The 16,095-nt window shown below is 39.7% G+C and overlaps 1 protein-coding gene across 1 annotated transcript in view; it reads right to left on the reverse strand.

The window, feature by feature from the left end:
• Positions 1-108: 108 nt before the first annotated feature.
• The window catches only part of KIAA1671 (KIAA1671 ortholog), a 63,065-nt gene continuing 47,078 nt past the window's right edge, over positions 109-16,095 (reverse strand). The window contains exons 5-11 of the mRNA XM_010582054.1: positions 11,968-12,086; positions 5,579-5,834; positions 3,374-3,548; positions 2,188-2,315; positions 1,667-1,806; positions 1,413-1,495; positions 109-867 (exon numbers count right to left, since the gene is read on the reverse strand). Of these exons, the coding sequence (XP_010580356.1) occupies positions 1,417-1,495; positions 1,667-1,806; positions 2,188-2,315; positions 3,374-3,548; positions 5,579-5,834; positions 11,968-12,086 (897 nt within the window). The 3' untranslated portion in view covers positions 109-867; positions 1,413-1,416. The remainder of the gene's footprint in view (positions 868-1,412; positions 1,496-1,666; positions 1,807-2,187; positions 2,316-3,373; positions 3,549-5,578; positions 5,835-11,967; positions 12,087-16,095) is intronic.

Genomic DNA, 16,095 nt, shown 5'->3' on the forward strand with positions numbered 1-16,095 from the left:
ACAATTAACTGGAACCCTGATATGAGTGTAACATCCTCCCTCTTCCCTTCCTTTTTTTTTTTAAAAAAAAAATTTATATTTTTTTTTTTTTTTTTTTTTTTTTTTTAAAGAGAACTGGTTGACATTATTGCTTGATCCTTTTTAGGAAAGACATTCCAATGAAGCAATTATTCCACATGCTGACAAAACACAGAATATACCATTTCAAGAGTGACAAAAGTTAACATTTTGTTCATCTAAAAATTATATTTATCTGCTAGGTCAGCAGATCACGTGTAAATATAAGCCAATCAAAAATACATTTTACAAAAAATAATCAAGTTTCCTTTTTCAATATGGCAGTAAACATAATTTGTTCTTTCACTCTCACCTTCCACAAACTTCATTCTAAATAGGAGCTTACTATTTTTTCCACAAAAAAAGATAAATTTGATTAAAATTGTTATTTTCATAAACAAACACAAAGCCCAGCCTTACACCTGACATGTCTACCAAAAGTCATACTTTTGAGTTGCTGAACACCTACGTAGAAATGTAGTCTTTGTTCAACAGTGAGGGGACTTTTCTGGTGCACAGCACTCCTAGATCAAATATTACAATCTTTCAAGACTTTCTGAAGTGCTAACTATGAACCACCGGTTCTTCTTCCAGGCAGGTCTAAAGTGACCCTCCTCCCATATCTGAAAAGATACAGCTTTGTATTTGACTATGAATATTAAGCAGCTTTCTCCACAAAACAGGAAGGCACCATGCACATAGCAGTTGAGGCAGGAAGCAAACAGCAGCAACATGACAAGTGAATTTTAGGTTCAGATGAGTTAAGGCTTCTGTTAAACTTCTTTATCTTCTTCTAGTTAGAATCACTATCTGGAAAGAAAAAACAGAAGCAATTGAAGGAATGGTATGACATGGTCAAGAAAGCAGTCAGACCCCTCTCAACGTCTGTAACAGGAAACCTCCCACAAATGCGTATTACTGTTGTAGCGTCGTCTTGGTCTCGTCCTATTTAATGCACTAAATGCTCAAGGGCTGCCCAGAATACTGCTGAAACAACACACCCCAAGGTTTTCAAAATGGGTGCAAGCCTCAGTTATTCAGTGACAGACTCATTCTTGCTTGATGGAACCACTATGAAATCGCAGCACAAACAGACCGAATGTTGTTAAAATAAAATTATGTGCAGAGAATCAGTGAAACTATCACCTGTGGATGAAAACTTCACTTCTACGAAAACTGCTCTGCCTCAACACAGAATCACTTTACATTCCTGGGTGCACGCTTCACGGTAAGTCTGCTTCAATGTTTATGCTCACAGAGCTCTTATACTGACTCATTAAGGAAACATTTTCCGTGTGTGTTTTTATCACTGCATACTTCCACTTAGAAAAGCCCCTCTTTCTGTCGGAAGGTACCTTTTCAAACCTGATTCTCATAATGGCTCTGTCTCTTCTTTGATTTCAGCTCCTTCAGCCACTGAGGAGACTTTTCTTCTGACCTAAGATATAAAAAAAGTACTCTTTAGTCTTTAATTATGAAAACTCATTACAAAACCAAAAAAAGGAAATATACAATTTCCCCTACAGCCTTGAGAAGCCTACTTGCATTATTTTTTTCTCCCACCAAAATGAGTATTAGCATTTTTCTGACACTGGTGGAAGTCTCTCACCTGTCCTCCTTCTCTACACTGGAGGGCAGCAGTCTGCTACCAGGAGTTCCAAGCGGCAGTTGTGGTTTAGGGGATTTGAACAGCTGAGCAGAATTTATTTCACCAGGACTCTCAGACTCTTGTCTTTTCCGCAGTTGGGCCTAAATATAAAAATAAAGAAAAGGGCTCCTTTTTAAGCCAGCATTCAGACTCTTCTTGGAATACAAAACAAATCACTCAAGATTTATAAAAACTAAAAAATCCACACCTGAAATTAGTGAAGAGATTCCTTATAAACCTATGCAGTTTTGAAAGCGTGTTTGCTATTGCGAAGCTAATTTTTTTCCAAATCACTTAATAGTTCTAGCCAACAGTTAAAAGTGAGAAAGATAACTGCGTGGTTTTTCTACACATCACACACCCCACCCCACACCCAAACAACACTGTCATCTTCAGCAAAATTTCCTAGCTCTCTTCCTAGAGAGCATCTGCAGCTACTGAACCGGTTTAACTCTCATCTCATGTGTTCTGCCTATGTTCACCTTGAGAACAGAGTGGTCCATTCCTGGAAATATGGGAAGTCTCTGAGCTTGTACAGAAGACGATCTCGCAGTATGCTGTATCTTGTCTTCCTCATCAGAATCTTCCTGTTGCATAGTTTTCTTCTCTTCTAATTAATTGTTAAAAAAAAAAAAAAAGCAGAGGGGGGAAAACCCATTAGTCAGCACGCTTTTCATCTATACCTTGTAGATCTCTCCTTCCATTCAAAAATGTATTAAGAGTGGTATTAACACACCACAGGACTGAATTCAGTGCTTCAATAGAGAAAGTACTCAGCAATCGAAAGATTTCTTGCTGACAGAGATGAGGGAGCAGAAGGTACTCCTAATTTAATGAACGTTGCTGCTTCTAAACATCTCAGTTGATCACAGAACGTGAGATTAATTTAGATTGGAAGAGACATCTGAAAGTTATCTGGTCCACCCCCTGCTCAAAGCAGGGCTTTGATACAAAGAGGCTGAGTAGCACAAGTCTGCATACTACAGGAAAAGATGCAATGGTGTGGTCACCTTTACATGCACTGGATCCTTAGTTGATAATTACACTCCAGCTTCCAGTACAGCATTTCTTATCAAGGTAAGCCTTCAAAATATTTTAGGTCTGTTAGACCTGCACCAAAGCAACTACCACACAGATAACAGTCTTTCCACTGATTGGGAGGCTACAGAAGAGATCAGTTTGATCACGCATTCTCCCATGGGAGGGACCCCACGCCGGAGCAGGGGAAGAGTGAGGAGTCCTCCCCCTGAGGAGGAAGGAGTGGCAGAGACAACTTGTGACAAACTGACCGCAACCCCCCACTCCCTGTCCCCCTGCACTGCTGGAGGGGAGGAGGTGGAGAATTAGAGAGTGAAGTTGTGCCCAGGAAGGAGGGGGAGGGGGGAAGGTGTTTTAAGATTTTGGTTTATTTCTCATTACCCTACTCTGATTGCATTGGTAATAAATAAAACTAATTTCCCCAAGTCAAGTCTGTTTTGCCCGTGACGGTAACTGGTGAGTGATCTCTCCCTGTCCTTATCTCAACCCACAAGCCTTTTGTTATATTTCTCTCCCTTGCCCAGCTGAGGAGGGGAGTGATAGAGCAGCTTTGGTGGGCACCTGGCATCCAGCCAGGGTCAACCCACCGTAGTTGATTATGACTAATTATTTCAGATAGTTGAGGGATACCTGTGGAATCTTTAAACATCCAGGTATTATCTGGTTCTTCCATCAAAGAAAATCTATTTTCAAACTCCAGCCCTCTGCTTCTTCTAAGAGAGTGTGAAATAGGAGCCCGCCGGCGTCTCTTTTTGCTGAGCTGTACACGAGTTTTCAGCGCACTGGAGTCCAGAATAGTGGTTTGCTATAAAAAGAAACAAAGCCTTTACTTTCAACCAGCCTGAAAATAAAAGTCATCCCCTCCATAACGATTTCCCAACCTCATTTAATGCATTAACCCATTCAGTTTAATTAAACTATATGTATTTGTCTGATTATTATTCTTGTAGTTACTTAAAACTATATTAAAAAGAATTTACAATGAGGATATGCTACACTGTGGCTAACTGGGTGCAATGCTGGTTCTTTGATCTCTCGTGGCTGTGGATGTCTGATCTACATGAATTATTTTCACTAAATTAATAAAGAAATAACTGCAAAAAATAGGATTTTGGTGTCTAGAGTGTTTTAAGAATACAGGCCTTCCTAGCTGGTAACAGCTGAAGGCCAATAAGAAGACTGGGATCTAAAACGAGCAACTACACAGAATTCTCTTGTAGTAGAGCGCTGCAATTTCATTGTTCTGACAGGTTGCCATCCCCAGAAATTTCAAGCCCCTCACCAGCAACCAGGAGACTGCAAGTTAAGTGTCACAGCATTCAGAAAGTTTCTGTGATCAGTCATTTCAAATACAACCATCCCTGTGCATGACGGTTAGGCAATAACATTTACAGAGCAAAAGAAGGTGGTGTAATTTATTTATTTATTTACTCAAAGCAAGTTGTTGTTAGAGACTTGCCTGTAATCAGCAAACATCACTGAGCCTCCTATTGTCCTTTGGAAGATGTGTTTTTATGTCTTTTCAAGAGATTTCAGGTCAGGAATAAACTACTCATTAAAACAACATATTGTCATCTGTACTTGAAGCTATTAATGTTTTAAAGAGACACCTTTAGCTGTCCAGGGAACGGCACAATACAGGACCATCTCCACTACCTGCAGAACCACTGACAAAGTGCTGTCTGCCCTGCTCTGGACTACTAACACTTCCTTTACAGAGCAAAAAAATGCACTTGGGATATCCTGCCAAAGGATTATTAACTGATACTATGGCCAAGGTACATACAGTTAGGGATCTCAAAGCAACAGACCACCAAACATGGCCTCTGCTTCAGAGCTGGAGTGGGCTGGAAAATGAGAGCAGCACCCACTTTGGCAAAACATAGGTTTCTGCAGTTCCTCATAGACAGCAACACCAGAGGAGAACGGAGCTGGCTGGAGGCACTTTCGAACAGCCTACGCAGGAAGCAGCTGTGATTTTAACAGTCAATTTTGGTGCACCAGACCAAACTGCCTCCGCCACAAACCTGCTTGGATCCTTCCTACGTTTTGCAGAGCAGTCTATTCCTCAATTCAGAAGGCGTTATGGCACTTCGACAGGCAAGGCGGTGTATCTGAGACCTTCCTAGCAGCTGCATGATCCATTTAAGTTGGGAATTTTACCAATATATCTGCCATTAGATATAATTAAAAAAAGGCGCACCAACTCTACTAAAGAAAAAGTAGTACTTCCTAGATGCTACAGTGAAAAACTACAGTTATGTTAGTGCTTTCAAAGAACACTAAACCTCATCTAACCGTGTATGGCCAGAAATTACTGTTCTTATACTAGCTGCAAGATTCTTAAGTATGAAAAAAATCCTTAAAAATGCAATTGCAAGCTCCTACAGAAAGAGATCAATTGTAAATAGGAAAAATATTAGTAAATGTCTCTATAGCCTTAAATCTGCATGGCTTATAGCATAGCAGTCACTAGCTGTTTGTGTTAATTATGTTTCCAAAATTCACAGAGCCATCGAACTCTTCTGTTACAGCTCACTGAGGAGCAGAAAGAGAAACAGCAACTTTATTAAGCCACTGGCAGACATTATCTGAGGCCAATAGCTTTTTGGAATCTCTCAGAACCTAAGCGTTACAGGAACTAGAAGAACTTTGTAGCTTTGATCTTAAACTTTTCAGGCAGGAAATCAGCTGGGAAAATTCAATGTGATAAAGAAAATGCAGAAGAAGATGGAGTGCAAAGCATCCAGAAGATACTGCTTTGCAGTCATTAACGCAGGTAACAATGTAGTTAACGTAGAAGGAGAACTTCTGTTTCTCATTATGGTAACTTACATCAATGAAAGAGAAATCAGTGGTCTTTTCATCAGGGTAGGTGTCTCCCGGAGGAGGTAAGTCAGTCCCATCAGTAGAGTCCATGTCAGTGCTGGAACGGTCCAAACTTGTGCTCCTTTGGTCTTTTGAGAAGTCATGGTGATCAACCAGGGAGGCAGGCTCTGTTTGAGAGGACAGTGAAGACGGGTGGCTATTTGGAGGTTGCTTTCTCGTCGAAATGACATCGTTTTCCGAGGAAGGAGATTCAGGCACAAAGCTGCAAATTAAAATGAAATATATGAGACTTCAGGGTAAACAAATGCATGCAAGCATTGCTTGGATCACACATATTCAGCAGATGATAAATAAAGGTAGAACTGAAACTGCAGCTAGAAGTAACAAAGGCATCTTTGGAGGCAGCAGGTACCAGCCGCAAGGGTGTGAATCACTTGTGTTATTGCAGCTTTTTACCCACTTGGATTTACAGTGTATTGAATAATGCAAGTATGCAGATAAATGGTAATAATTTGATTGTAACATGGTTTTATTGCTTGGGGTTTCTTTTCCCCAGCACAAAGGCCCCTTCAAATATATACAGGCAAATGAGATGAGGGAAATAAGCGAGCTGCTTAAAATCTGCTTAAATTTGCCCATTTGATATATAACAGCAGCAGACCTTATGCTTTGGCACTGTATACATTTTAAAACATTGTGAAGAGTAATACCCTGTTTACAGGCCACAGGCAAAGAGCAACTGTTAAAAGATTTTTCTTGTTCATCCAAAACTATCTTAAATACTTATAAATACTTTTTTACTGCAAGGGGATTCCTGCAGGACACTACAAATTACTTGCAGCCCTTTCAAGAACACACCTTACAAGCACATCCGTTGTTCATATTCCCATCTTTTCCCTAGGAGGGCACTGGTTTTTTTAATATATATAGGTATCTCAAAAGTATATTTATATTTATTTTAATTTAATTCATATTCATCTATTATTAATATAGTATTATATATTATATAATTATATATATCTACCATAGATATGTAAGCTGTATGCACACTTTCTGAAATCACAAGAAGGCTGTGTATACACGTCTGGACCTGAAGAAAATGTGAGTGTACTGGGAATGGCCTCAGCCACCATGGCAGCTCCTACAACACAGTCTGTGCTCCATGCACACCCAGCAGCAGGTGTGAGTCATTTCCATTTCACATGACTCCAAAGAAACTGAAGCATCTTTAGCAGCCCAGAGGACTTAAACATTTTTGGGATGCAATTTTTACATGCTAATAGATATTGGATTTTAAAAAATTGCATCCCTTATGTTCGGACAGAAAGAAGGGTCTCTTGGTGCTATCCTGAGATAACAGCTCCTCCACTTGAGCTGTATTAGATTTTGTTTCTCTTATTGCCTCTAGTTTTGGTCTGTAAGAGACAAGGAACACAAACAACAGTAACCCAGTGAACCCTAATTGCCAGGATGTGAAAGAGGAGAGAGGACATTGCTAGTTTAGGTGGATTGGATCCTATTGGAAGGTTTAGCAGTTTTTAAGCAACAACGTGATCACACAGAAGTGCTACGGGCTCATCGATTCACTCCTACCAGGCAGGAGATCTGCTGGCTTCAGAGTGGGTGACGTTAAAACATGCAAAGAGTGAACTGGCAGTGAAGGGGACTGGAAAGGGGCAAGAAGAGGGCTGGAAATCACTCCAGAAAGCTCTGCAGGGGAGAGGCTGAGCCAGTGCCTCTGGACTGGGGATGGCAGCAGGGACAAACATCCTATGCTCCTCCACTATGCACATTCGTAGCATGGAAACTAATCTGTGAGATGCCCACCCAACTGCAGAAGTGGTTCTCTGAACCAACCATTCTCCTAAAGAGCTTCTCTCTTATTTCAGGATATATTTCGGAGAGAGCTGCCCATCCAGCCAGCCAGAGGTTTTTCTCTTCCATGGATGCTAGCGAGTGCTGAAGGGAGTGGTGGGCAGCAGGTGGCACCCTCAGGCAGGGCTCTACGAGCAGCGGTTTTTGGGGTGCCACGGGGAGTGCACCGAGGGCAGCAGGACCTGCACCCCAGCGGTGTGATCCTCCCAGTGTATTCCTAGAAATCTTCCCTTTGCCTAGACTAACAGAAATGAGTTGTAGTGTCAGGCCTGAAAGCTCTATACAGTTATGTGTCTCCCTTTGTCACACAGGTTGGAGTACTCCTTTAAGCAGCAGGAGCTTGTAAGAAGCACAGTAAGACTTTATTGTCAGTAAAAATAGGACTGTCTTGCTTCTAATTTTAGGAGTTTCTAGTTTAAAAAACAAAACCTGAAGTATTTAAGGAGTTCAGGTTTTTTTCTTCTGCTTAACAAGAGTCTTTTGTCACTAAGCACCTTTTCTTGAGCAAGCATCTAGCTCAACCAAAAAAATCTGAACACATGTGTATGAATATATGCTCATTTTTTAAACAATAGACCTAAGTATTTGGTAAAGTCTACAGTGATAGCCATCTTGGGAGGAAAACACTCAGGAGTCTAGTGTTGAATAACAACTTTCTATCAAGCAGCAGTACATGATATAATTTCCAGTCTGGCAGAGTGAACACTGCACAGAGGATTTCCAGCACACGAGCAGAGTGAATGCTTCTTCCCTCCTTCAGCAGTGGGCCCCAGGATAATTAAGAAATGGTACTAATGAGCTCCAGGGGGAAGTTTTTGTCTAGTATTTTTGCTTCAAATGATATTTGGTATCTGCAGCGTTAGGCTTTAGATCCACTAGAATATGGAAAAACGCGGAGACGGAAGACAATCTGCAGACTTACCACCTTTCATGGAAATTATAATGTATATTAAAAGGATCCTGTCTGATTTGCACATCTCCAGAAAGCCTCTTCCCTTCTGCCTCCTAGGGCTTCAGCTAATACAACTCAGTGCAGTTTTTCAAACTGAAATATCTGAGAGTAAGCAATGGCGGAAACACAGATGAATTTACACCGATTGGTGGTTTCTAATTCACAAACCTTTCTAATGGATTCTTCTTCAGAGTTCTTGCACGATTATAGCATCCTTACACAATAAACACTGTGGCACAGCTAATCACCAAACGCGGCAAGGATGACTTGAATAAAAACACTCCTATGCACAGCAGAGTCTTTCCATTTGAGCTGCAAACTAGGGGGGAAATTCCCTTCAGAATAATGGTCAAATATTGAAATTTAAAATGTTTTCAGTTCTCATTACTGAGATGCATTATGCATCTTTTTCTATTACTTCATTAAGATTTCAAGTTTTACAAGCATATCCATAAGCTACCAATGATGTTCAACAGGTGCCATATACAGAGACTTGCTTCTCTGAAAAATTATCCTTCGTGTAGTGCACACAAATATCAGCAGAATGGTTATCACAAATATGCAATAAACTAAGATCAATCTTCACTTTCAATTGCAATTAAATTCAATCAGTTTTAGCATGACAGTGCTAAGAGGCCATAAAGAATGTGTTGCTTCATCATGTGAAATGAGGAGTCAAAAAGTAAAGGAATCCTGCACTGCTGAAGAGTTAGAATCAAAAGGCAGCTCTGACTATTTGCCTAGGGCATCAAGAAGAAATGATGTCCATTTAAAAATGCCCTTTTATATTCTTTAACTGCAGATTCCCATCTATTACAGGTAGCTGATACCCTGTAGTGAGTTTTCTTTTCTCAAACTTCGTTGTAGCCTAGCTTCAAAGATTTGAAGAAACAAATATCTAAAATCTTATGAAGTCAGAGCTATATAGATCCATCAGCTAAAAACAGGGTTCCTTTTCTGTAAAAGGGAATAATTTTTCTTTATGAAGACTGTTCTGATCTAAAAGTAGGATTTTTCTACGATGCCAACCTGGAAAAGATTACTAAAGCACTTGAGAAAAAATAAAAATAAAATCTTTTAGATAAGCTAAGAAAAATCCAGTAACACCTCCAAATTAAACCATCTCCTTCCATTCTAAGAAGTTATTTGCCAAAGCCCATTGCAACCAGCCAAGAGCAGCCCCTTACGCTTATTCCAGCAGTGACTAAGTTCTAGTTGAAAATGATCCTTCCTCCACCTTCCTGAAAGCTTATCTAGTCAAAGGACCATGTTTACCCTGTTGCCATGTAGTCACAGCTTTTTATTTTAAATTCCCTTCCCTTCTCAGAGAAAATGAGTTCATTCACAGATGCATTAATGAAACACTCCTAAAGGGGCTAAAATAATCACTCCACAACTCAAATACTGGAAAATGCCAGAAACTGGAAGTTCCTCCAACACAGCAGCAGCAGGTGGGTGATATTGTTTTGTCCCTGCTGTCACGGTGTTCCCTGTTTGTTCCCTGGATGCTCTCCCAGGACTTAGGTCACGGTACCCGTTCCCCCAGTGCTCTCTCAGCTGTGGGTTTGGCTTATGGCTGAATGCCAGCCGGGAGAGCATATCGGGGTGCGTGAGGAATGCAACACCACGGGCCGTACAGCTGGCAAGATATAAAGTCTAAGGGAAGTGAGCCAGGCAAAACAGGAAAGCTGAATTATCAAAGTCCCCTGTAAGTTCCTGCCTCTGCGCCAAGCAGGGGAGGAGATGACAAGGCAAGGGCTGGATGCAGAGATGTGCTCCAATCATCAACGGCAAGAGGAGGAGAACATTTGCACTTGTCCTGGCAGAGGCCATCTACTTCATAAAAAATAAACTGCAAACAAAATGCAGTTTCAGTATATTCCAGGAAGATTTCCATTATTAATGTAATATTTAAAAGTACATTACTCTCATTCCTCTCCAAGTGCTTGAATTAATACACCAGTAATACTCCCACGATGAACCAACCATAAGTCAAGCTAAAGGAGAGCAAGGGCATGGCACAATGCTGAAAAGTCACTACAGAGTCATCATTACCCTGTAAAAAAAGAAAAAACTAAACATTTCTTACAGTGGAAACAAAATTCCAGGACATGGGGATTGAGTTCAATACTTCAATAAACCAGGATTTTTAGGTGGAGCTTTTCTAATCAGAAGAACCCTCCAGGTTTGAAATAACATTCAGATGCTGTCTGTTTTGGAGCCAAGACAAGCACCTTTATTAAGAAACTGATTTCAGAAAATGTGTATAACATACTGAAATAAAGTTAATTTTACCGAAGACTTGGATGTCACCGTTGACATGTTGCTTAGCTCACTGAACCTCAAGCTGAAAGCTACCCTGATTTCATAAGCAATAAAATATTTATAACACACAGTTCTCAAGTGTAGAACACACCAAATATAATAGACATTAATGTCTACTATAAGATCTCAACAAGTACAGCATTAAAAAGAACCAGACAAAATGCTATTTTCATACTACACTGAGCAGATAGGATATTGGCTCAAACAGTGTAGATCAAGCTATAATTTACACAACAGGTGTAAATTATAAAAAACCTCACACTTTAATGCTCTAGGTTTATTTCATCAAATCATTTTAATAACAGAAAAGCAGCAGTAATACCAGCTTTCATTCAACTGATATTCCATTTCACCCTCCACTTCACCTCACTAAAATGCTTCAGAGTTAGTGAAATGTGGAGATTGTACCCCAAGGTTTATCAGGGCACATTAAGAGGTGCACCGCATGTCATCCTCCTGTCGGAGCAGGTGCCTGGTGTTCAGAGCACCAGTTTCAAATGGATTTTGCTGTTCAGCCTACCTGGTAGCACAGCTTTTAAGACAACGGTAATTGGTATGGTAGAGACCAAATTTACAAAAGAAATAAAACAAACCCCCAAACTGTTAGTGTACCCTGTCTAACCATAATCAGATACTTCCTTACCTACCTGAGAAGGAGGAAATCACACACTTTTAGCAAAATCTTCCCAGAACCCTAGTTTTACCCATCAGAGGCACGTATCACACAAGCAGGTAATCAGTTTATAAATGTGAAAATGTATATTTCTAATTATAATAGAAACACATAAATACAAAGCATAAAAGAAGTTTTACTACCTACATTAATCTAGTCAAAGCCATTTGGTGTATTTATTGAGAAAACCTGTTTTGCCCATATCTTCTTTCTACCATTTTAGCACTAAAAAATAACATCTAACTTGTGTTTCACTCACTAGCAGACTTGTTAAATCTATTCCAGTCCAAGCAGGTTTTGTCATTGCTTATAAAAGTGGCGATACTGCATTCTCACTGAAGGATGGGCTTTAAATTTCAAACCTTATTGCAACTTGCAGATGTTAAAGAAATATTTCTTCACCTATAGACTAAAGAAACCGTACAGTCACTGAAACTGAGCATGCAACTTCAGAAAAGCCATACATGTACACACATGTGCACATATACACACGCAAACCAATGGTTTCTTCTCTTACTCAGCTAAGGAAAAGCTTGCACGCATGGTAGAGGGGACCTTGCTCACCCTTACCTGTCCCCACTGTGCCTCTGCTCATTCCAGGTGCCATACTGGCTGTCGGGCTCCTGCACGAGCGTGTCTGTGTCCTTTGCTCCCGGGGGCTGTCTGGAGAAGCACTGCTTCAGCTGATCCTGCAATGAGACAATGGAAACACTTCAGCATTCCTTTAGCCCTTGGCCAAATGATTAACAGATTTTATCTGCAATGGTGTTTTTGAATCTACCAATCCAATTTGGTCAACACAAAACTGGGAATAAATTTAAACATAGAAAACAGCTATGAACTCGGAACAATGATTCTCTATAAAATAATCACTGTTTTCCTGGGCAAATAACTAGTTCTAGGGGCCAGAACTGACTCCCTGATTTTAGTAACATCATATTGCTTTAACATTATTCTTATCTCAGGTTGCACAAAATTTTTAGAAGCAGCTATGCAAACACAAAGAATTCTGCTGGGGACTGCATTTAATCTCCCCAAGCGTACAAGGGAAACATCAACTCTACTGCTCTTTTCCTGGGTTTAATATAAGGACCCTTTTTTTTTTCTTTCTTTTTTCCGCTCTTTCTTTGGAAGACATTCAAAATAAAAAGCATAAATAAATAAATAAATAAGCAAGCATAATGCCAGACACTAGAAAGCCTTTGACAAATTGATGTGTGTTAATGCGAAGTTCAAACACAACGTACAACGTAGAAGGACAGACCACGGTGTTTTTGATGTGTTCTACTCTGACCTCCCTTTTCCTAAGTATCTTTATTTCATAGATCTGCTACTCTCATAAGAGGGAAACAGTGCATCTAAGGGCCCTTCCCTTTCAGGGGAGAGAAGTGGGTCAGCTGCTGCTGCTGGCACCCTAGATTTGCAGCAGACCAACGTTAATACGCTTCAGAATATAGCACTGTGGAACCTTTTGTTTTGCAGTGGTATTGAGTTACACACTGAAGTTAGGTAGTTACTGAAATTAATACATTTTGCATAGACAATTAAATGTTGGCCCTTTTCGCATTCGTTATCCAGAACAAATGCAAGTATGGCTTTCAGCGCCACGTCAACTTTGCTTATGAAGATCTCATTTGACAGCAGATTACATTGTTTTCCACCTGTCCTAAGCTTTTTCCCTCTTTAAAAAAAAAAGAAACAACACCCACCCACCCTCTCAAACCCACCTAGCAGAACACGCTGGTGGAAACTACCAATGCATCTATTTCACTCTAGGCAGCACGCACAAAGTAACAACCATATTCAATGAAATGGGGTTTCTTAATATTATCAGAAAATAAGAGGTTGCATGTTTTCTTGTGTCCTTAATTTTGTAAACCTAAAGAATGCTGCCTTAAGACTATAAAAATATTGACATTAAGGGTAATTCAGCAGTACTGATACTTGGCTACTGAAGAAGTCCTACAATGCTTGCATCTTTTGTAAACAAGTTGCTTATTTCCCCAAACGTACTACTGGCCATTGACATTCTCTAGTTCTATCATATTCTTCGCTGCTGACAAAGTAATCTATTTTAATGCTCAGTGAAATAAAACAAAAAAAGGCTCCATCATTTATTCCAACTATTACAATGCACCATTACTAGACAAAGTAAAATTCTCAGTTTGTAATACTCAAGTAAAAGAGGGGCTCAGTTTGTGAGTTACAAGAAACAGAAGTTTCCTGCTTTTCATCTTCCAGATGATCCCACAGCCTAATAATTCACTGGTAGTAATTCTTACACTTTATATATAGACATATACATGTACTCCCAGAGGCAAGCTGAGTTCTTATATTTTTCAGCCCATTCCAGGTACTAGCTTTCAACCGTAAGGCATACACTTCTTCTAACAGCTAGGTGAGTGGCAGGGGATGTAGGCTTGTATTTCTTAGAAACCACAGGGCATTTCCTCCCACTTGGCTTGGGCATATGTTCTGCTTTCCACAAATTCCCTCTGTAGCGTCATGATTTCATGCTTTGCACCAGGGGCTAAGCTAACACTCCTGGGCTCAGCCTTCTGCTGTCACTTGGTGGCCACAAAACCTTTGGCAAGTTGATTCACTTCTAGGAAAGGCACTAACAAATGCAAATCATTATTCTCGTTTTCCTCCCTACTGTGCATGCTAGTTCAGGGTTTTTTCCAACTTGATGCTTGTTAAGAATTTTTTTCCAATCTCAATCTCACATTACAAGTTACCGCATTTTTGTAATCAATATGTACAGAGTATTTATCAGCTTTTGCCACATCTTGCATAGAAAAAGTTGATCCGTATTAAGCACTGTAACTGCAGCATCTGGCAGTCTTAGTGGCAGCACACTCACCTCCACAGCCCTTGCCTGATACCCCAGGGTAACGCTTGCTGCCACAAACAGAAGATGACCAGACACAAGCACATTACCTTTATTTTTTTGGAAGCCAGTATTTTCCAGCAGCTACGACTAAAGCACATTATCTCTATGCATGGTATAGCCTGTATTACTTGCAATTACTCACATTGTTTCTAGCTAGAAATGTAGTCCAAAAAGCTTAGAAACAGGAATGGGAGCAGCAGAAAAGCAACTTCGTTTTATTGCATGTAGGAGACATTGTTTATAAAAAGTGTTGTGTTATCACAAATGTGATGGTTTTAAGGAGAAAGCCTGCACAACCCAGATAATACCATTTTGGCAGTGACGGCAAAGAAATTTAGATGCAAATATATCGCTCATCTGAAGGTTCAGTAATTCTTAATAAAATTTTACACTGCTGACAAACTGATCAGCTCATATTCCTCAGTTTTGGGCAACATTTTACTTGATGTTATATATATTTGAACTTTGAGATGCGGTTTTATAAACAAAATGACACAATTAACACTCAAGATAGCAATTCTCTATGCTACAACCAAAACAAGCCTGAAAAAGAAGTAACATGACTACTTCTGTAGACATTGTGAACTTAAATTCAATAAAACAAACTGAAAAGTCTAAATGTAAGGAATAAAACACTCCAAACTATAAGAGATTACTTTGTTATACTGAGTAATGTTATTGCATTTTGCTTCTTTCTGGAGGAAGCTACTTGTTTCTGAAGAAGACTGTACATCTTTCCGTAATGATTCCTTTCAACCGATACTTTTTGATAGGCCAAATGATGAAGTTGGAAAAAATAAACATTCTTTCAGGCTTACAACTCACTCCTTAGGCCTAATCTATTTAAAGGCTCTGGCTTCTACCAGCTGAGAAGAACCGCAGAGAATTTATTAAGGTACAATAACCTGGCCAGCTAGCTGACAGAAAAAAGGTACCAGCTATGGCCAAAACAGGGAGAGGTAAGAGGAGCCAATCCTCTCCCCAGCTTGTGGAGAAGGCGTCAGCTGGGGGGACCGAGGGTGATGCAGAAAAGCAATTTATAGCCCATGCAGCTTGGAGGAGATGGTGTGTGTTGAAGAAGGAAGCAACAACAAACCATAAAGATTATTCTTTCGAGTATGTGGCTATTGACAAGCACAAGAATGATGAGTTTTAGCCATTCTTTTGAAGATCTCTTTTGCATCATCTTCACCGCACTCCAGAAAGACTCAAGGCAATCTGGTAATACAGAAGCACTGGGCATTGGGACCTTGGAGGTGCCTGGAAAAATTCATTCCCTTTGTTTTCAAAATGTTTACTCTCAGTTAACTGTAAGCTTATTTAAAAAAAAAAAACAGTAGAAGCTACTTTAAAAAAAAAACCAAACACAAAAAAGGATAATTTTCTCTACTTGCATCCTCTTTCAGCCTTCATGGTCTCTGGATAGCACTTAGTAGTTGCTATTAAAAACTTTTGGGTTTTTAAATATCAGTCAAAATAACACAAATTCTGAGAACTATACATATGTAACATTAAGTTTTATGGCTGAGATCCTTTTAGACACCAGCAACTCAAATTAGATCATACAGATACATTTGCATTTTCTGGCACTAACATTTTACTTGGAACAACTTGGTGTTACAGACAAAGAGCATGAATGAAGAACAAACCAGGATTACAAATCAAAAGCTTTGAAACATATGACAGATTGAGAAAATAATATAAGACTCACTGAATGTACTAGAGTGACAATTTTCAGGTCTGTCACAAGCCCATTATATCACACATCCCACAGTGCCCTATATCACATTAATTTACATAAAACC

The sequence above is a fragment of the Haliaeetus leucocephalus genome, unplaced genomic scaffold (assembly GCF_000737465.1).
Source record: "Haliaeetus leucocephalus isolate CR32 unplaced genomic scaffold, Haliaeetus_leucocephalus-4.0 Scaffold840, whole genome shotgun sequence".
NCBI lineage: Eukaryota > Metazoa > Chordata > Aves > Accipitriformes > Accipitridae > Haliaeetus > Haliaeetus leucocephalus.